A 21,062-nucleotide genomic window follows, 5' to 3' on the forward strand; every position below is an offset into this window, starting at 1 on the left:
TCTTAATAATCCTGAAATTGAAATATTGGTGATTCAGAGCTCTTTCAAAAAGTCTCTTTGTGGGCCCAACTTCTGTGTTGATGGTTGTATCATGTTCCATCTTAAGCAATTGCTTTACTCAAATAAGATGCACCTGCCAGAAACCAGGGCTGCTCATCTGACATCTGGGTTGATGTCTAGATTTCGTCCCTTTCTTTCCCAGAGGGCTTAGAAGAGTCATTTCCCACTCCTCACCTGGTGGTCAGGCTAAGTCTCTGAAGATTCTTTCACATCTCCAAAACTATGACTCTTAGATGATTATTTCCCCTTCACATTTGTTTTAAAGATGCTGTCAATAAAGGAATGTATGTGCAAAAGGAAAGCCTAAACCAGGTTTAGAATTTGCCCAAGAAAAGAGTGATGTAAAGATCTGGGATGAGTAACACGCTCATCCTGCATCCCGAATCTACAGTAGTTAGAAGGCAGGAGCAGGGGCGCGGTCCTCCACAGCCAGGCTGTTGGTGGTTTGGAGTGTCTGTGACTTGCCTTCCTTTGTTCTGGACCTTTCTGTGGCCTCATCTGTGTTGGCAGCCTAATGACAACTCCATGTTCCTTCTCTTTCCCCTTTCTCCAATATAAGATTGGACGCCACCGAATGACATCGGGGACAACATGAACAGAAGTTCCGAAATCCCTCCCACAAACGACCCCAGCAAAACTGATCAGGAGCGCCTCTCGGTGAGTGGGCTAACTAGAGGTTTTCTTGTCCAGTCTGAGCATTTGGGAGGTTCATATTTCACAGGAATGCAGCTGCTTCCATAGGACCTTGTTCTTGTTCAGGATGTAAACAGGACACTAAAAGTTGGGAGAGAAGCCGGGTGTGGTGGCCACACGCCTGTGATACTAGTACTTGGGAGGGTGAGACGGGAGGATGGCAGTTTGAGGACAGTCTTAGCAATGTAGTGAGACCCTGTTTCAAAATACAAAATTAACAAAGAATTGGAGGTGTATTTCAGAGGAAGAATACCCCTGAGTTAAATTCCCAATACCAAAAAGAAGAAAAAAAAAAAGATCTTAACCACAACTGCAAAGCACAAACTCATTAGGTAAGCTGGAAGGCAGTGGTTTCTGTTAGAAAAAATTGATCCACAAATTAGCCTTGTAGGGATTGTGCTAGGCTGGTGAGGCAGCTAAGTCAGAACTCAGGCGTGTACCAGGGAGTTGTCTGGGAGAGCCTTACCTCACTAGCGCACCAGAGAAGATGATCACAACTTTGCTCCACCTTGGCCAGGTGACTGGCATCACTCCTTTCTGTGCTTTGTGACTTATTTAATGCTGTCCCCATTTCTCATCAGAGACTGCCACCGTGCAAGGATTAGCCATGTGTTTATTTACCTGCCTTCCTTGTCAAGCACACATTTTGATGAGATGATAGCACAAATAAATAACATTTTATATCTGGATTGACCAGTTTAAATTCCAAGATTGGAGCTGGGCATAGTGGTACATGTCTGTAATCCCAGTACTTGGGAGGTTGAGACAGGAGGATTGCAGGTTTATGTCCGGCCTCGGCAACTTATCATGGCCGTCTGCAATATAGTGAGACTGTTTTAAAATAAAATATGAAATAGGGCTGGTAGTGTAGCTATGAGGTAGAATACCCCTAGGTTCAACCCCCAGTACCACAAAAACACAGAAAATAAAGTTGTGAGGTGTGAGTTTGGGCTATTTATTGAAATTTTTTCTAAATTTTAGTTTTATTGCTATCATCATTATTATCAACATCATTATTATTAGAACTGACAATAACATATTATCTATTATAGTAGACTTTGTTCTGAGCCTATTATCTACATTAATTATTTGAGGATTTACAACAACCTGTGAGAGAATTATTACATTTCCCATTTTACACATGAGGATTATGAGATACAGACAGGATAAGTAATTCTAAAGTTATGCCTCTAATAAGTAGTAAATGTAAATTTTATACTCAGGAAGAACCCTTGTTCTTAAAATTATCCACTCTCTGTGCCTCTTGCTCTGGGGCGGGTATATCAGGATAAGCTATGCTGCTGTAACAGAAATCCCCAAATCTATGGCTTAAAGCCACAAAGGATCCTTTCATACTTTACTAAAGGTAGTGAAGCCTTGTCCTGATTCTAGGACTGGGTTTATAAGGTGATGCTTTTTAGAGAGTTTGCGTTTAGTAAGGCAGGAAGAAAAAGAGCTGTAGAGCAGTGTAGGGTAGAGCTTCTCGACCCTGACGCTAACGATGCGTTTGGGCATGAGTAACTCTTCGTCTGGAGACGCTGACCTGGCCACTGCAGGGCATTTAGCAGCATCCTTGGCTTCTTCCCATTAGATGCTAGGGCACTTGCTGCCCTCCATCCTGTTGCGACAACCCAGAATTTCCAAATGTCCCCCAGGTGGCAACATTATTCCTGTTGAGAACCACTGTCCTAGAATAAGTTCTCTGACCAACAGTGAATTTCTCTACCCTGCAGTGACTCGAGTGTCAACTAGTCATGCACACCCACCTCACCGCAGCAAGTTAGGAAGTGCGTTTTATGGAGGGCACAGGGGTGGATGCTGGGGATATTGGGTGAGCAGTCTAATGACTGCCACGGGGGGGGCACTATTTGAGGATTATGCATATTTAATGAAGCAATGAAGTTTAAGTGTGTAAGTCATTGTGGACAAGTAAGACAGTTCAGAGCAGAAGCTGGCAAAACGTCTAAATCCAGATGCCCATCCAGTTTTGTAAATAAAGCTTTATTGGAGCATGGGTATGTCCATTTGTTTCCAAATCTTCTATCTTCTACACCAACAGAGCAGAGTAGTTGTGATGGAGACTGTGGCAGACAGAGCCTACACATTTACTATCTGACCTATTGCTGCAAAAGATTGCCAACTCCTTCAGAATTCTGTTTTTAGAAACAAGACCTCAGGCTGAACCAAACTGAAAGGCACCGCACAGTGCTGCTCACATCTCTGTGTCTAGAGTGTTAAGATGTACTTGGAGTGGTGTGGTGATCATAAGAACTCCAGGTACAGTGGTAGCAGTCAAAACCGAATTTCCACTTGTAACTGTCATCCCCAACTCAGAGTTGTGGCAGGCTTCTACATTCTCTATTTATGTAATCCATATCTTGCTGTTCCATATTTATACCTTTATTGGTGTCTTATAATTATACGTCATAGTGAGGATCAAAGTGAAATGACCATATATGTACCCAGCACTTGGTGGGATTTCCTCAGGATCCTGCCCCTCTCGGCCCCCTACCATCCATGTAAGTGAGATTGGGGTGATACCTTTTTAAACTTAAAACAACTCACCCTTTTATTCCAACCTATACCATCTATGTGGAAAAATTCACTCATCAGAAGCACAGTTTCAGGAGCTTTCACAAGCAGGACACACCCACAAGTGCCCTCCCAGGGTCTCCAACTCCCAAGAGCAACAATACTGACCTAAAAATATTTTTATTGCGGAAAACTTTCAAGCATGCCAAAAAACTAGAGAGAATAGCAGAACTAACTCCACTGTGACCTTCACCAGCCTCAAGAGTTATTGGTATTTTGCCATTATGGTTCATGAACTCTCTCACATTTTCCTTCTTTCTGGATGGATGGAGATGATAGATGATAGATAGATAGATAGATAGATAGATAGATAATACATGATAGATAGATAGATAGATAGATAGATCTATAGACAGAGATACAACTCTTTCTATGCCACATTCAGCAGAGACCCATTTTTATAAGCTTTGCCTTACATTTTCTCATTTGTAGACATGATCACAGGACCCTTGTATTTTCTCACAGGGTGTGAGGATTAAGTGCATTGATATACCTAAAGCTGTGATCAGAGCAAATAGGAAGCACTGAACAGAGACTGTCATCATCATTATCATGAAGTTGTAGGAAACTAATTAATTAGCAAGTTTGTTCCTGATCTCTTCCTCTCCCTAGGTCTACGCTGTGGTAGTGATTGCATCTGTGGTGGGGTTTTGTCTGGTGGTGATGCTGTTTCTGCTTAAGCTGGCAAGACACTCCAAGTTTGGCATGAAAGGTAAGAAGGGTTGTGTTTATTTTACTTCTAATATGGAATCATTTTTGGCTTATGACTAATGCTAATTACCTCTAAAGAAGGAAGTGGCTAGTTTTATGATGAGTAGATTTTAAGGCTGAAAAGTAATAGCAACAAGTATATGATACTACGAATCAGAGACAGAGAAAATAATGTTGATTAATCAGCACTGCCAACTTTCCCATGAGGACAGTTTTCCCAGAAGACGTGGGACTGGCTTCTTGAGTATCAGGTGGTGAATAATGAGATAGGCTTATAAACAGTGCTGGATGTTTCCTTTCGTGAGACACAGTGACAACAGAATGGTTCGGGGAAGTGTACTTTGTGCAGTTTGATAAGCAGATCTGCAGTGGTATGCTTTTGGTCTTTTTATTGCGTTTCCTGATTCTCATTTATTGAAATTTAAGCAAGTCCTTTGGAATTAAAATAAGAACAATATTGGTGGTGGTACACTGAAGCTTGTGCATGAATGGCTTTTTTTTAAGTGGAAAAATCTGAGTGTTGTACTTAAAAATTAGTGGCTATATTGCTTAGGAATAGATAGTCTCCTTTAGAGATTAGAAAATTAATTTTGGGGGGGTGAGTGTGCATTTACATCTATTCTAGTTAAATAGAAAGTGAAGAGTTTTAATGATTTAAAAGTGTTTGCTCTGGAGTGTAAACTTATACGTTGGCTAATAAGCTATTGTCCTATTTTGTGTGGTCTCATAGCTAGACACTCTTTATAAGGGTCTGAGTGGGAAGGCTGTGAAGAGGTTTAGGGCCATCTGGCTGTGTTGGAGAGCGAGTCTGGTCTATTTGGAATTACTACCACTGTTGCCTGAGAGCTGCCAGCACACGACGGGCTGTGGGGCAGATACTAACCACCTTCCCTTCTCTTGCTTTGTCTAAAACTAAGATCCTTAAATCAGAAGTGAATAGGAGGAGTAGTGGTAACTTGTGCCATGAAATAAGAATGACCATGAAAACCCCAAACCTTCTCCGGACTCCCCTTTTACCTGCTGACCGTTGACATTTCTTTAGGAAGAGAAAAGATCCTTTATTTTCTAATTATCAGTGAGGCTTGGGAGAGAGACTACACCATGGTGATTTGAATCCTTTGGGCAACCCTGGGTCTCTAACAACTGGGCACCAGAAACTCTTGCAGGATTTGTGGAAACCTGTATCTCTTGGCTTTACCTAGAGTTTCTGACTTGGGAAGGTCTGGATGGATCTGAGAGCTGGCATTTCTAGCAGCTTCTAGGGGATGTCGGTACTGCTATAGCTCACGACTTCCCTGAGTGCCCTTTTTCTGTGTCACAGGCTCAGGCCTCTCGCCGAGCTCGGCGCAGTGTGCAGCAGGCCTGTGCCCCCAGCTCACCCACTGCTTCCCCGACCCTGGGGGCCCCGTGTCTCAGCTGCCCCCTGGGCTGGACTTGCCTCTGTTCTCTTTGTGATACCTACCCACCAGCCATCTCTGCTTCTTTTCTGCAGCAGGTGCTTTCTTTCCTAAGGGGCACTTGGACTTCACGTCCCTGAGCATAGATTTTGCTGGAGAGAATCAAGTTCTAGCAGAACAGAATTTTCTTTTTGAAGGGTTTCGTGTATGATCTTTCATTCCATGGGCTGCAGAGAGAGTATATATCCAGGTCCTTCTGGGAGCTCATTAAGAGTTTGGGAATCCTTGGAGCAAGATTGCACAGCCTCTCCCCACACTGATTTTAGGAATACAACTGAGGGAACCTCTGACTTCTTCTAGTGCAGCTATGGAAAAGAAGAAAGACATTTTGTTTCAGAAAAGTGTATTTTATATTGAAAACCTGTTGTTAAGACTGAGACAGTGTTTTATTTGGATAATTTTGAGTGATTATCAGTCAAGGCACCTACATTTTCTGAGCATAACTGGAGGGTATCCTTAATGAGTTGGAAGAAAGAGCTTGCTTGTTTAATCTTAACACAGAGCCAATCAGTGACTTCCTCTGGGCACTGACTACTATATTATATATTTTTCTCCCTTACTCCTAAACATAAATAAAATCATTTTCAGAAATTTTGTCTAAGACTCATGTTCCTGTCTAGGATGGCTTATTATGCTCTTCTTAGCCACACATCACTCTGTGGCATGAAATGAACAACCAGGGCCTGATTTGAGATTCTGGTTTTACAAATCGTATGCTGAGTTGATAATCTTCGGGGATCTAGAAATTAAGATGTGGCCCATGCATTGAGTATAAATGAAACTGCATAGAAAGTGGTCTTTAAAAATTAATGTGACTTAATGTACTTTAAATGCTATTAGAGCAAGGAAAATGCATGTCTTAAAAAGGGCAGAATATGTAAAAACACTATTATACTTCCTGAAATAACTAGGCAATATGTTAGTCATGACTTCTGAGTAACAACAGAATAAATTGCCTAGCCTTGGCCAGAAGGACAAACACAGTGAAAGGCCAGTGGCCAGTGTGCAGATGAGCTGTTCCACATGTTCTTGCTCTTAGAAGCATCTTGGGGGAGGTTCTGGCCCCGCCATTATTCCCATAGAACAGGCTGCCACAGAGGATGGCTGCCACCCCCCTTAGGTACTCACAGCTTTTGACCCATTCCTAGCTGTATTGGTCTGTTTTCCATTGCTATACCAAAATACCTGAAGGGGGATGATTTATAAAATAAAGATGTATCTAGCTCACGAGTTCAGAGGCTGAAAGGCTAAACAGCATGGTGTTGTCAAAGGAGAAGGGTTAATACTATGAAGGTACAGAAGAATTCCCAGTAGAGGAGAGAAGGGAGCACAGATCAGGGCCTCTGGGGTCTTTGGCTTCTATGGCAGAAAAGAATTTTGGCAAGGGCTAATCAGAGACATACACAGGTATTTATTTAGGAAAGCAATAAATACACATTCAAGGGAGAATGCGGGACATCTTCAGAGTGAGAGAAAGACACATTTGTGGATCCATGGCTCTTCTTTTAGAGGAAACTTCGTGAGGGGGAGGTAGAAGGAGTTTCCTGAGGATGACATCAGTTTAGTAACTGGTATTTATGAGATGACGGAGGGTGTTCTGGTTATCTTTGGGGTCCTGGCTGGGCTTCCACCATCTTAACTGGTATCTCTTTTTTTTGCTTCTGGTACTGGGGGTAGAACCCAGGGCTTTTCTGCCTTTGGGCTATACTCCCAGAACTATTTTATATATATATATATATTTAAATTTGGAAACAAGGTCTCACTAAGTTACTGAGAGCCTCACTAAGTAGCTGAGGCTGGCTTCGAACCTGCACGATCCTCCTGTCTTAGCCTCCAAGTACTGGAATTACAAGCGTGCACCACCATGCCTGGTTAACTGGTTTCTCTTTTACTTAAACTATTTAGGGAGGCTAACAGCATCCAAGGAGATGGAGGAGAGTCAACAGTGCTCAGGGTGACTGGCAAATTTCTCAGACATCTGGGGCTAACTGGTCTGGTTGGAGCAGGGGGATGACAGGCTAGGCTGAAGAGGAAGGGTGTTGGGGAATTAAAGTTACATTTCCCTGTTCTTCCTGTATGTCTCCTATCAACATATCTCCTTTATTTCTTTTATGTTGCCTCAGTGCCAGCTCTGGTGAGGGCCCTAATGGCTGTATGACACCTTGGTGAGAGCCTGTGAGAAAGGGAGCGTTCACAGGGTTAAACAGAAGCCAAGGAACAGAGAGGGCTGGCCTTACCCTGTAAACCAGCGCTCTCCCAGCTAGCTCTGCAAGGCCAGCAGCACCCAGATGACCCAGCCCCCTTCCGCTGGGTGCCACCCTGCTGCCCTGGGGACCAACGTCCCAACGTATGGAACACTTGGGGAACAAATCGCCTCTGACCCATATAGTACTAGCATCGCGTGCCTTGTCTTGAGTGTGGACTGTTTCAGCCTATGGGTGAAGTCTTGAGATTATGGATGGGCCCAGGGTAACACAGACCAAAAACCTCCTAAGGTCACACTAAAGCTAGATGCAGGGTAGTTCAAGCTTCAGGTACTTTCTAAGAACTCAGACTTTCTTGATGAGATGGCTTCTGTGGGAAGGTGGTTGCTGTATTTCAAAACAGCAATTGGAATCTGGATCGGAAGATATAGCCAATGAACTGCGATGCTCTCTTTGGAGATTGGTCCCCAGATTGTAAGCTTCTGTCTGGAATTATTTTTTCCTGTCGATTCATCATAAACAAGATATTGATGCTGATGGTGCTGTCCAGCCCGGGTAGCAAAGACTATGAGCTCCCTGGAGACGGCATTATTATTTCTCTCTTCATCTTTATTTACCCAGTGCCTTGCCCAGAGTTGGCACTCTGTAAATATTAAGTGACAGAATGATTAGAGGCAAATTTTAGCTTCAGCCGTTTTAGTCTGCTAACTGGAAAATAGTTAATATTTGGAGGATGGCCAACCTAAGTGGTTGTAGGGATGCTCTGGAATGTCTCTCAGTTTTTAAAATGGATAACACACCACTTGGTTCTTGGTTTCAGGTGTTGAATCCAAGGGCTTCTACCTCTGAGCTACACCCTTAGTCCTTTTTAATCTTCTTCTTTTTTAAGTTTTGAAGCAGGGTCTCTTTAGGTTTCTAAGGGTGTCACTAAATTTCTGAGGCTAGCCTTGAACCTGCCATCCCCTGTCTTAGCCTCCCAAGTACTGGGGTTACAGGTGTGTACTCTCACACCCGGCTGCCCCATCCTCTTTATTTTCTATGACTCAAAATAGTGAATGGTCACAAGAGGCCGTTTTGTCTAGGTCTTATCTAAGGGTATGTAGGTTTTTAGCCACTATTTTAAATAATAGTGCTATTTAAGTTTGGAAGGCTCACTTTAGCTTTCTGTTTTGCATATGAATATCCTCAGTTTCTATATTTCTACCTTTGGAGATATAATTTTGGAAGATGTATCTTGGTCCAGTTCTGAAACAAGATGGCAGTTATCTCGCTGTGACCCAAGATTTATCTTTTGCTTTAGTTTATTCTAGTGTTTTAAACTTCTTGTTGCTAGTGTCCAATAGGCTACTGGCCTTGTTTCAATAAAGATGTCAATTCAATAAATAGAACTGATCTCTATCCATCTTCCCTTTACAGCGTCCTGTTGATTTTGAACTGTATTACCATAATTGTCTAAGCCCCAAATAAAGCCTCTTTTGTCAGTGCGATATGTACAGAGATTATTCATCTTTGTATTTAACATGGATGCATGACATATATAGCAAATCTATCTAAATCTATGCACGTATCAATACTTCTATTAAGCAAGCGCATAATTTCATCCCTTTCTTTTCAGGCCGTAGCTCTGGTTTATTTCGATTTTACTTTCCAATCCAGTGATAAAAGGTTTGAAGAATTTTCAAGAATTTCATTGCCAAAGAATAGGCAACCCAGCCTTGGAGGCTTCCACTTGTGTTGCAACCGAGCCTTGTGTTTAGCTCTCGAATTGCCTGCTGGCTCCCTCTTCACTGGAGATGTCGAATGCATATGAAGGGGAAATGGAGGCATCCAGGGCCCTAAGAGCTGCCAAGTCTTCAGAGAGTGCTCAGTGCTGGGAGCCCTGCCGGGGACACTGATGGTGTACAGAGTTGGAAAACATTCAAGGGGGCCGGCAGGAGGAGGGGCTTGCTGTTTAGCACGCCGGTACAGAAAAGTTTTGGCTATCAGCTTTGTGTTATTTGCATTTCCTCCAAGTACTGAAGCAATCCTTTATCTTTCTGGAGTAAAGTATCTATGTGGCCCTAAGAAATCCCTGTAGAAGAAACTAGAAGGAAAGGCTTTTCTCTTACTGTCCTTACAGCCTGCCCAGATTTCCTGTGCAGCCTCCTACCCTTGCACATAAAACTCCCTGTACACGTCCATTCCTGCTGTTTGAGCTTTAGAGGTTACCACTTAATAAATACTGAAAGTCCATACTGCCTAAGGATGAGGGTCCAGGTTTTCCAAAGTCCAGGCTCCAAGTCCACTATTTCTGCTCTTAAAAATGATCTGGATGCCTTTCAACAGCCACCAAAAATCTGGTTATTTAAAAATAGTCCTAAACATAGTGGGGCCAAAGCGAAGGAGGTCGAAGGCTAAAGCCTTTTATATGAGCTGAAAACAGCTCTGGAAAGTTTAGGAGGTTGAGTGTAACAGCTCTTTGGATCAGCTTTTAAAAGAGGGAAAAATGTGACTTTTTCCCAGTAGTTTTTATATAGTATTTATTTTTTATATAGTATTTATTTTTCTGGCTTTCGCCAGAAGTACCGTGTTAGAAACATCTGTAATGACAAACGGCTTTCCTATCCCCCCACTTATTTTATAGATAACAATCACATTGAAAAGTTATAACACTAGCAAATGCATTCTGATTTTTCAAATTTCATGCAGTTTAGAAATACATGACGTTAAAAATAGAAGTTCTCTATCGACCTCTTTCCCCACTACTATTTCTACTTCTGGATTTAACTTTCTTTAACCATCCAGAATGAGTATATTATGTAAATGATCAAATCTATAGCTTCATTTATTATGTAGATCATCAAACATGTAGCTTAATTTATTTTATTCCATCAGGAACTTTTATAATACCAGTCTTATTCCGCATCTTCTTCTAAGGTAACAGTTTGCCTTAGAGATCTTTCTGTATTTGTACTCTGGGAATCTACTATCTTCTATTCAGTGGAATTTCCAATCATCCTGGCTTATGTCTCTTATGAACTGTTTGACTTTGAGCAAATATCGTCTCCTGTCTCAGTGTTTCTTTCGGAAACATATCAATTTGTTTGTGAGATTTCCTCTAACTGCAACAAAATGCCTGAAATAATCAACTTAAAGGGAGATAAGGTCTCTTTTGGCCAACAGTTTTAGAGGTTTCAGACCCTAATTGGTTGATCCCATTACTTTGGGTAGTGCTGGCTCATCATGCCAGGAGCGTGTGGTAGAGCAAAAATATTCACCTTATGGCCATAGGGTGAGAGAAAAATCAAGAGTAAGGGAGTGAGGCCCATCATTCCCTTCAAGGGCATGCTCCCAATTACCTAACTTCCTTCCACAGGCCCCGTCTCTTAAAGTGTCTATCACCTTCCATTAGCGGCAAACTGGGAACTAATTCTCTCACACATGGGCCTTTGAGGGAGTCTCTAGATTGAAAGTCTAGCAGGCAACCTCTTAGGGTTGTTAGGAAGACAAGCTGAGTTGATGTCTGTGAAGCACTTTCAAGCATTCTTAGCATTTAGTAATTACTATATAAAAACTACTGTTATTATTATTATTATTATTAATGATGAATTGTGATGTATTTGGCACATTTGAACATTTAGCTTTTTACCAAGTTTTCAGAAAAACGTCCCAATATGGAGATAGTTACTTGAAATGAATGGCTGAGAGGAAAAGTGTGTATATCTTAAATGTGGATAGATTGTCTCGTACAAATGCTTTTCTGGTGTATTCTTCCAGTAACAGTATATGAAGGTACTGTTTTGTTTATTATTCTCATTGATAATGGACATTATCAATCTTTTATAATTTGCCAGTTTTAGTTAAAACCAGGTGTGGTAGTTTCAAAGCCAGGTGTGGTGGTGTGGTACACTCTTGTAATCCCAGTACTTGGGAGACTGAGACAGGAGGATCACAGGTTCAAGGCCAGCTCTGGAAACTTAGCAAGGCCATCTCCAACTTGAAAATAAGAAATAAAATGGGTTGAGGCTATAGCTTAGAGGTAGAATGTCCTTGGGTTCAATCAACAACACTACACGTGCGCGCACACACACACACACACACACACACACACACACACGATGACAATGCTTGCTTATTAACAAAGCTGAATATTTTCATCATGTGAAGAATAAGAAAAATGTTACTTTAATTATTGATTTATAGATGTAAAATACTTTCATGTTAGTTTTTGTTGGTTATATATTGTTCATATTTTCTTCTAGCCTTTGACTTTTGAATAGTGTCTGTGGCAGACAAAAATATAAAACTTTTTATGGAGGCAAATCTTTCCCTCTTTTTCACTGAGATATTTTCTGCTCTAAGGCTATAAACACACTTTTTAAAAGTTTTTTTTCACTTGTTTTGTTTATTCTGTGTGTTTTAAAAACTTAGCTCTTTTATCCTTTGTGATAAATATAATGAGGAACCTTAAGGAAAATTTAGTGTGATATTTTCAGAGAGAACAACAGGATTATTGTAACTTTCTGGAATCAGAAAGCCACTAACACAACAAAAAATATTTTAAAAGACCTCACAATTACCTCATTTTTGGAAAGTAAGTGAGGAGCTTTGTTAGCTCTTTCTCCCACTATGGGAAGATGAACCTTACAAAACAGTATCCAAGAAAATAAATTCTCACATGAAATTTTTATTTTGCTGCCTCCATGAAGCTTGAAATTAAACTCAATGTGTATCTTAAGACTAACTCTTAGTAGAGAACAAAAGTTGTCCATACTAATCGGTCGTTGGAAATTGCAGAAAAGATGTTCCGTTGGAAGAGTTGAGTAATTTAACAAACTGAAAATATATTTAAGGAAAAGAATTAGTCCAAATTTTTCTTTCCTGTTGTTTGGAGGTATTATTTAGAGCTTTCCCCATATTGTGAGGAAAAAACCTACTTTTCAAAGTCTCAGACTTCTTTTAATGCCAACATTTGGATAATGTCCATTTCAGAGCAAAATATATATTTTTGTAACATCTTGAAAAAGTACGTAGAATGTTTAAGAATTGGCCAGCACAGGGCCAGACAGGAAGCAAAATTATCATCTTTACTTCATTTATTCATTGTAAGGAAACTTAATTCTTCAGACATTTTTTAAATTTTAATTTTGTAATTGACATACAATAATTGTATATGTTTATGGAGTATAGTACAACATTTTAATACATTAATACAGTGTATAACGATCGTATCGAGATGATTGGCATGTCTGTTGCCTCAAATATTTACCATGTGTGTGGTGTGCATGTGTGTGTTTGGAATGTTTTAAAATCCTACTAGATATGTTGAAATATGTGAAATTATCAATGCCAATCTCAATATTGTGTATGGAAAACACATACACATTTATTGGTGCATGATTACAACGCACCAATAAAAGTATATTTAAAAATTAAAATACATGATTAACTGCTGTCAACCACAGTTACCTTCCTCTTTCCATCTTCTCTTTCTCTACCCTTCCTAGCCTCTGATGAACACTATTCTGTTCTTTGATTCTACAATATTAATTTATTTAGCTTCTACATGTATGTAAGAGCATGTGGTATTTGGCTATTCGTGTGCCTGACTTACTACATTTAACACAATGTCTTCCAGGACCCTAATTTTTAACTGCCTGTGTTACCTGATCTGTTCCCATAAGCCTATTGTGATTCTAGGGAGAGGTTGTATTTGTCTGTAATATAGAAAGCTCATGAAATATTGTTCAGGGACTTTCCACACTACTAGTTACACTACCAGGTAAAAAGTTTTGACCAAATAGATTTTAAACATAAAAGTGAGAAAAGAAATCTCTCTTCTTGGGCTTTACTTAGATTCTGTGAATTCACTTTTACTTCCTCATATGGATCATAGCCTACTTTAAAAAGGGCTTTCAAAATCTGAAAATTAACCAGGCATGGTGGCACAGGCCTGTAATCTCAGTACTTGGGAGGCTGAGACAGGAGGATCGTGGGTTCACGGCCATCCTCAGCAATGGAGTGTGACTCTTCAGCAAACTAGGAAGACCTGTTTGAAAACAGAGAGAAAAGGGCTTGGGGCGTAACTAAGAGGTAGAAGGCTGAGTTCAATCCCCAGTAAAACACACACACACACACACACACACACACACACACACACACACACTTTTTTAAAAAATCTAAAACTTTACTGTTTTTCTTCCTTCTCCACATCCTCTTTTACCTTTCTTTCTACCATTTTTTCTTGCTTTTCTGTGCTTCTTAATCTTAATATTCTTTCCTGTCTTATGTTTTTTTCCCCCTCATTTTTAGCTCATTCTCCTTTTGGTGGACAAGCTTTTCAGAATTTATGAAGAAGAAAGATAATAAGTTGGCTTAAATTCTAACATATGCTTTGACTTTATCTTACTTTATTTTGGACAAGAATACTGAATACTATGGGAGTAAGTTTAGCTGCGAATCAGCACAGTCGTCTCGTGGTAGTTGGGGAGATCGCCTGTTGGATCGATGCACATCCTTTGTGTTTGTACGCTGTTAACTCTTAAATTGTCAACCTTAGGAACACATAGGGTTACAATATTGTGAACTTATGAGTCAGATTACCTTGCATTCAAATCCTGAGCTTTCTGCATACTAACTATAATTTGGGGCATATTTTAAAAATCTAAATCTGCAGGTCGTGGTGGCACAGGCTTGTAATCCCTGCACTTGAGAGGCAGAGACAGGAGGATGGCGCAGGTTCCAAGCCAGCCTGGCTGGCTTAAGAGACCCCGTTTCCAATAAAAATATAAAAAATAGGTGTTTGGGAGTGTAGCCCAGAGGTAGAAGGGTTTCCAGGAACCCCAGTACCACCAAAAAAAAAAAATCTAAATCTTAATTTCACTTTTGTAAAATGAAGGATAATATTCTTCTTTCTAGTGACTGTATGAATTAAATTAGTGCTTAATTTAGTGCTTGGCTCTTTGCACTAATTTCATAAGAAATTATTATTTCTTTGTATTAGATTATTTCTTAATATTATGTTGTTGCAATATATCAGTAAGGAAAAGGATATGAGAGATTCCTGTCTGGTGTTATACTGACTCTGAATTGCAGTGTGTACAAGAGCTTTAAGGCTTATTGATAGAACTTATTAAAATTATAGTCACAGAGTATCTTTATGGATAACATTGAATATTCTTGGATATAGTTTCAAACTTGTGATCATTTTGATATTACCTTTATGTTATTATCAGTATAGTCATGTGTAATGTATATAAATTACTGAAACATACATTTAAGCCCTTTGGTTTTTAAAGACATTATGAATAAATTCTTAATTCTTTTGTCCTTTGAACAATTCATTTGCTTAAATTATTTTTTGAGGTACTGGGGATGGAACTCAGGGACATTCTACCTCTGAGCTACACCCCCAGCCTATTTTTTATTCTTTATTTTGAAGCAAGTTCTCACCAAGTTGCAGAGGGCCTCACTAAGTAGCTGAGGATCACAAACTGAGATCCTCCTGTCTCAGCCTCCCAAGTACTGGATGTCACCACATCCGGCTTTGTTTTGGGTTTTATGAGAAACCTGTTTTGTTGGCTAATTTGCATGTATGCTTTAGCAGTTTCTTTTGATAGGGATCTTAAATATCCATCAGTTTGAATCTAGAAACATGAGATCATAGAAAGTTCTAATAGGATTTCCTTTTGCATAGAGGAGGTTATAACTTCTGAAATTATTTCTTGTATGCAAAAGCAGACTTTCAAGTTGATGTTTTTACAGCCTGCTAGAGAGGAAAAGAGGGATTCTGGAGAAATTAAATTCTTCCTTATGCAACAGATCACCATCCGTGTGATTGTAACCACTGGCCAAGAGGCTGCATTTCCTGTGGGAGAAACTGGGCTTGGACAGGAGAATGGCAGTGGAAGACCCGTGCTTTTATAAAGGCATCTGCAAAAGTAGAAACACATTGGCTTCCTCCTAGATCATCTGGAAGCATTAGTGGTCGGAGGAAAGAGAGGAAGAGAGGGATGGTGCTCCAGTGACCTGATCTCATTTGAACTCTGTAAGCCTTTAGCAAGATGCCAGGAATGAAAGTAACCTCAGCCCCAGCTGATGGTGGTTCAAAGGAGGAAGGGAGGAAGGTGGGGAGGGAGGGAAGGAGGGATGAAGGAAAAGAGGGAGGGAGGGAGGAAGGAAGACTTGAGTTCAGGGCCAGAGTGGGTGGGGGGAGAGAATGCGGAGAATGGCACAAAGTTTCTATTTGCAGTTATGCTTATCGACCTCTGTAGTCGTGGCAAGGCGGAGTAGAGTCCACCACCCAGCCAAGCCTTTCTCATACTTACTTCCTGGGTCGTCTGTAAAAGAAAATTTTATAAAGACCAGAAACAACATTGCAAGCGTCATCTGAGGGTCCTCTCCAGCTTCAGTATCTACAGTCCTATCATAAAACCGTTCGGTATAATCACAGCTGGACCCATCTGATGATATTATTTTGGTGTGTAATGATACCGTCTTTATTAGTATTACTTTGGCATGCAATGACAGAATCTGCTTTTCCCTCCACTGTGGAATCTCTATCTCTTCACATATGAAATTCCCATTCTCTATGGAGGACGCTATTCCTGGATAGTTTTCAACTTGTGTTCATCTTCAGAAGCTCTCCAGAAGGCCCGAAGTTATCAGTAGGAGCCACTTCTCATTTAATTGACAATGTTCCCAGTGACTCTGTTTAGTGTTAACTTGCATGACCTATGAGTCCTGGCAGCAGCACCATTGACATCCCAGTCTGAAGGCAAAGCGGGGCAGCCCCGCCTTTGCTAGCTGGAACGCCATGGGTTTCTGGGGGGAGTCCAATAGCGGGGCAGTTTTCTGACTTGTTAGTCTGACGTTCCAGAATGGCTTTGTCATTTTGTTTGAAGTAAATCCTTGGGATTTTAGATCTCTGCATATGGAAATGCCATGCATTCCATAGCCCCAAATAAACAATTTCTAAATGATTTGCATGCAGCCTTTCCTCTTTGAGTGTGGGCAATTGCAGGATGATTTTATTTTATTTTTTAAATTTATTTTTATTGGTGCATTATAATCATACATCACATTGGGATATAAGACTTGAGAGGATATACAAGCACACATCATCCAATTAGCCCTCATCCAGTCCCCATCCCATTTTCTCCCCCTCCCTCGATCCCATGCTTGTTTGGTGATTAACTTTGATACATATGTTTATGTACCTCCTTGCAGGGTGATTTTAGAGGTGCACATATATGCATATCCCATAGTGATTTATCTTCACACTATCTTGTGCCTCCTGTGATACTGCGGCAGCGGGTGGGGAAATCAGTACTATGTCTAGGATGGGATTGTGAATGTATCTCAGGCAAAAGGCCAGAGGAAATGTGGCTTTATTTTCTATCATTTTAAAAAAATGTCTATTGTTAGCCTTTTTTTTTTTTTTTTTGCACTGGATAGCAGAAAATTAATCTCCTCCCATTCCAGGCAAGCACAGGCAATTGAAGGTAGTATGGGAAGGCCAACATTTTTCTGGCTACTCAGGGTCTGTCTCTCACTTTGCTTTCCATTTCCTCTGGTGGCATTTTTGTTTCTAACAGTGGTGGAGTGTGCACTTCAGAGTGACGGAGGGCCACGGTGGCATTTCTGCTGCTAGTGATTGCCTTCTTCCCACTCTCCATGGCCACCAGCACATGCAAGTCAAGGTGGACTACCTTATGTCCCCTTCTCACGCCTCTGGGAGGATGTCCTTGTGCAGCTTTGGGGACAGAGGAAATGTTAGAGGCCAGACCCAGCCCTCTCTGTAAACACACTGTGACGCTCTCCCCACTTCAATGCTCTCTTGCCTTTCAGGCTTGGGATTACTTTGACTTTTTGACCATGTTTTCAGGTCTTCCCAGAAAGCTGGACTTGGGATTCTTCTTTTGAATCTCTCGCCTTTTCCTGAGGCTCCGTGTCTTCCATATTTGAGCACAACCTTAAGGACACCACTCTTCCTGCCTGAGTCTGACTTTTTATCTCCCCTCTGATTTTCTTTCTTTTTTTTTTTTTTCCTGTGGGGACAGAAGGAATATGAAAAGTGGTTTTGCCTGAATTCTTCTTCTTTTGAATGATCCTCGTCACACATGTGGATCTCTTTTTTTTTCTCACACTTTTGATTATAACATTTTCAGCATGAATAAAACTGGAAAGGATCTTAACAATGAGCAGCCATATACCCAGCACCTAGACTCAACCTACGGCTAGCAGCATTTTGTTGTTGGAGATTAGTTCACCGCATGCCCTTCACTCTGCATTTTTCCAGGATATTATTTTCCCTAAAACAAAAATATCTCCTAAAAGGACACCATACCATTATCATTATAGTGAAGAAAATTTTTAAAATTCGGTAATATTACTTTATCTTCAAATTTTTCCAGTTATTCAAAAAGGCCTTTGATAGCTACTTATGTTTCAGAACAATATTAACTCAAAGTTTGGGTGACATCAACTTTGTAAAGAGACCAGATAGTTCTCCTGTAAAATGTCCCTCATTCTGGCCTTGTCTTCTTGTGATATTTATTGTTTAAGTTGTCATTTATCTCCTGTATTTCTGGAAAACTAGAGTTCACTTTTAAAACCTTGATCAGATTCAAATAAAATGGTTTGGAAAGAAGAGCATAAAAAAAAAAGGTGCACTTCATATTGGATCCCATTTGGAGGCCCCTAGGATCAGGTTGAGACATTACCAATGCAATTGGGCCACATTTTTCCTTTTTTGGTACTGGGAACTGAACACAGGGACATTCTATTTTCTGGCTACATTTATTTTTTATTTTGAAACAGAGTCTTGCTAAGTTGCTCAGGATGCTTAGCATGTCACTGAGGCTGTCCTTGAATTTGTGATCCTCCTGTCTTAGCCTCCCAAGTACTGGGATTACAGGTGTGTGCTACCACACTTGGCACAAGTGGGCTCCTTTTTTTTTTTTTTTTTTTGGTGGTACTGGGGTTCCTGGAAGCCCTTCTACCTCCAGGCTACACTCCCAGACCTATTTTTTTATATATTTTTATTTGGAAACAGGGTCTCTTAAGCCAGCGTGGCTGGCTTCGAACCTGTGCGATCCTCCTGTCTCTGCCTCCCAAGCGCGGGGACCACAAGTGTGCGCCCCCACGCCCGGCTAAGTGGGCTACTTTTTAAAGATGATGACCATCAGATCTTTTCTTGGTTAGTGCAAGTTTCTCTTTGGGATTGCTAGGACACTTTATAAGGTGATATTTGACATCCAGTAAATCTTCTTCTTTCAAAACTTGAACATAATGGACTTAACATCAGGTTGGATCCTTTCTATAGGTTAAATTCTAAGGGTTGGAGGATGTCGTTTATCTAATATAATCATTCCTTCTTCATATTGATTTTCTTCTGCTAGAAAAGAAGGGCATTCTAACACTGACCAAGGATTTCAATCCTGTCATTTGCATTCTGTTTTGATAACCCTTCCTTGAGGAAACTGGTGCGTGGTCTCTAGCTGTCTCCATTGGAAGAAAGCTGGGGAACAGGAAAGAGTTGTAGTTACAGTGTTACATGATCTTATTTTATCAAAACATTATAATATACCTAAATGCTCCCAGGATTCCCACTGCATGTTGTGGTTGGTAGAATTAAAGATGGCAGGATCTATTAGAAAGCTAAGGAATTGATGCAAGGTCTTTATTTCATAAATGAGAAAACTGGGGCCTAGAAATCATAGGCAGCATGCTTAAAGTTGCCTGGATTTGTGGGTAGGGCAAAACTCATGACAGTGTGTGGAAAGTGCTTACTTAAGTGTGGGCAACACTGATGTCAATAACAATGGCTGGGGTATAGCTCAGAGGCGGAGTGCCCACGGGTTCAATCTCCAGTACCAAAAAGGATAAAAGGTGGTGGTGGGAATAAAACCCAAGCCTAGAGTTATGTCTTAATTTGATCTTAGACTCTTTTTCATAGCCAGTCTGTTTTTATGTTTTTCGTTTTAATCCAATCCCATTTACTCTAAGACTTGGGCTGTTACATTATATTGTTAATTTCATGGCTGATAAAATTTGAGTGAAATTCCCCGTTTTTGAGATCTCAGTTTCTTTATTTTTTTATTTTTATTTTTATATTTTGCGGGTCTGGGGATGGAACCCAGGGGCATTCAACTTCCAAGCTACACCCCCAGGACTATTTTTTATTCTTTATTTTGAAACCGGGTCTCACTGAGTTGCAGAGGGCCTCACTAAGTAGCTGAGGCTGTCCACGAATCACGATCCTCCAGGTCTCAGCCTCCCAAATGCTGGGATTACAAGCGTGCGCCACCACGCCTGGCTCTCGGTTTCTATTGAGAGAAAGGTGGCCACTGAAAACTCATATGAAGTCTTTTCAAAATGAGCAACGGAATGGTGGGAATTCTTCTAGTTGTTTTCATCTAGTTTAAAGGTTAAGTAGAAAGCCTGGTCTTTTCATGGTGTTTCTTTTGGATGGAAAGATCAGGCTAAAAGTAAGGGTTTAAGGCTGGAAAGATTTTAAGGCCATGCACATCCAGAGAGGAAAACAATTGCTAATAGCATGCTGGCGTCTTGGTCTGAATTGATCTTTCTAGAATCACCATTGGTGGTGGTGATGGGGGGAGGTTTCCAATTATCCTATGACCAGATCTCTTTAAATATCTTTTTCTGTCTCTATGCTTAACCATCATTTGGGGCTGGGGTTGGGGCTGGCATTCCGTGGTAGAGTATCTGCGTAGCATGCTTCAGGTGCTGGGTTCAATTCCCAACACTGCTCCCCTAAAAAAAAAAAAAAGAAGAAGGAAAAAAATCAATGTGTGTGTAACCACCTTATCTTCTTTATAAAATATTTGATTGACTGTCACCTTTGGGGATGTTCTATACTATTCCCCCCTATTTCCTTATACTACTAATCTCTCTCTTCTGGTCCTGGGTGGTATAGAACAGCATCCTCTGCACCCCCCCCCCATAAGACCAGGGAATTTGTTCTTCCCAAGACTTCATTACTACATGATCAAAGTTCATCACGTAGAACTTTCCTCTTTATGAACTGGATGGAAACATGCATTTATTCTAGTGTGTTTTCTTACCCATCACCTAGTATATTTATAGATAAATAAATTCAAGGAAACTAACTCAGATATTGACAGCAATATATCTTTATCTCTATGTAGATATAGATAACATATTTGAAAAGACACATCTTTCATGTATAGTCCTGTGTACTAAAAATCTAAATATAGAAAACAATGGCCACAGTCCTGGATAGTCCCATATATTTGCATGGGTTCTTGAAAAGAAATAATATTAGTTTGGTTTGGTTTCCTAGTTCTCTTTCTATCTCATATCTTATACTGCATATTATAAT

At 40.5% G+C, this 21,062-nt stretch overlaps 1 protein-coding gene across 1 annotated transcript in view; it reads left to right on the plus strand.

The window, feature by feature from the left end:
* Positions 1–21,062, plus strand: part of NTRK2 (neurotrophic receptor tyrosine kinase 2) — a gene marked incomplete at both ends in the record, with an annotated part of 373,926 nt that overhangs the window by 82,390 nt on the left and 270,474 nt on the right. Inside the window, 2 exons of the mRNA XM_080709003.1 lie at positions 620–717; positions 3,958–4,057. Of these exons, the coding sequence (XP_080565129.1) occupies positions 620–717; positions 3,958–4,057 (198 nt within the window). The remainder of the gene's footprint in view (positions 1–619; positions 718–3,957; positions 4,058–21,062) is intronic.

This window comes from Muscardinus avellanarius, assembly GCF_963383645.1.
Source record: "Muscardinus avellanarius genome assembly, chromosome: 13".
Classification (NCBI taxonomy): Eukaryota; Metazoa; Chordata; class Mammalia; order Rodentia; family Gliridae; genus Muscardinus; species Muscardinus avellanarius.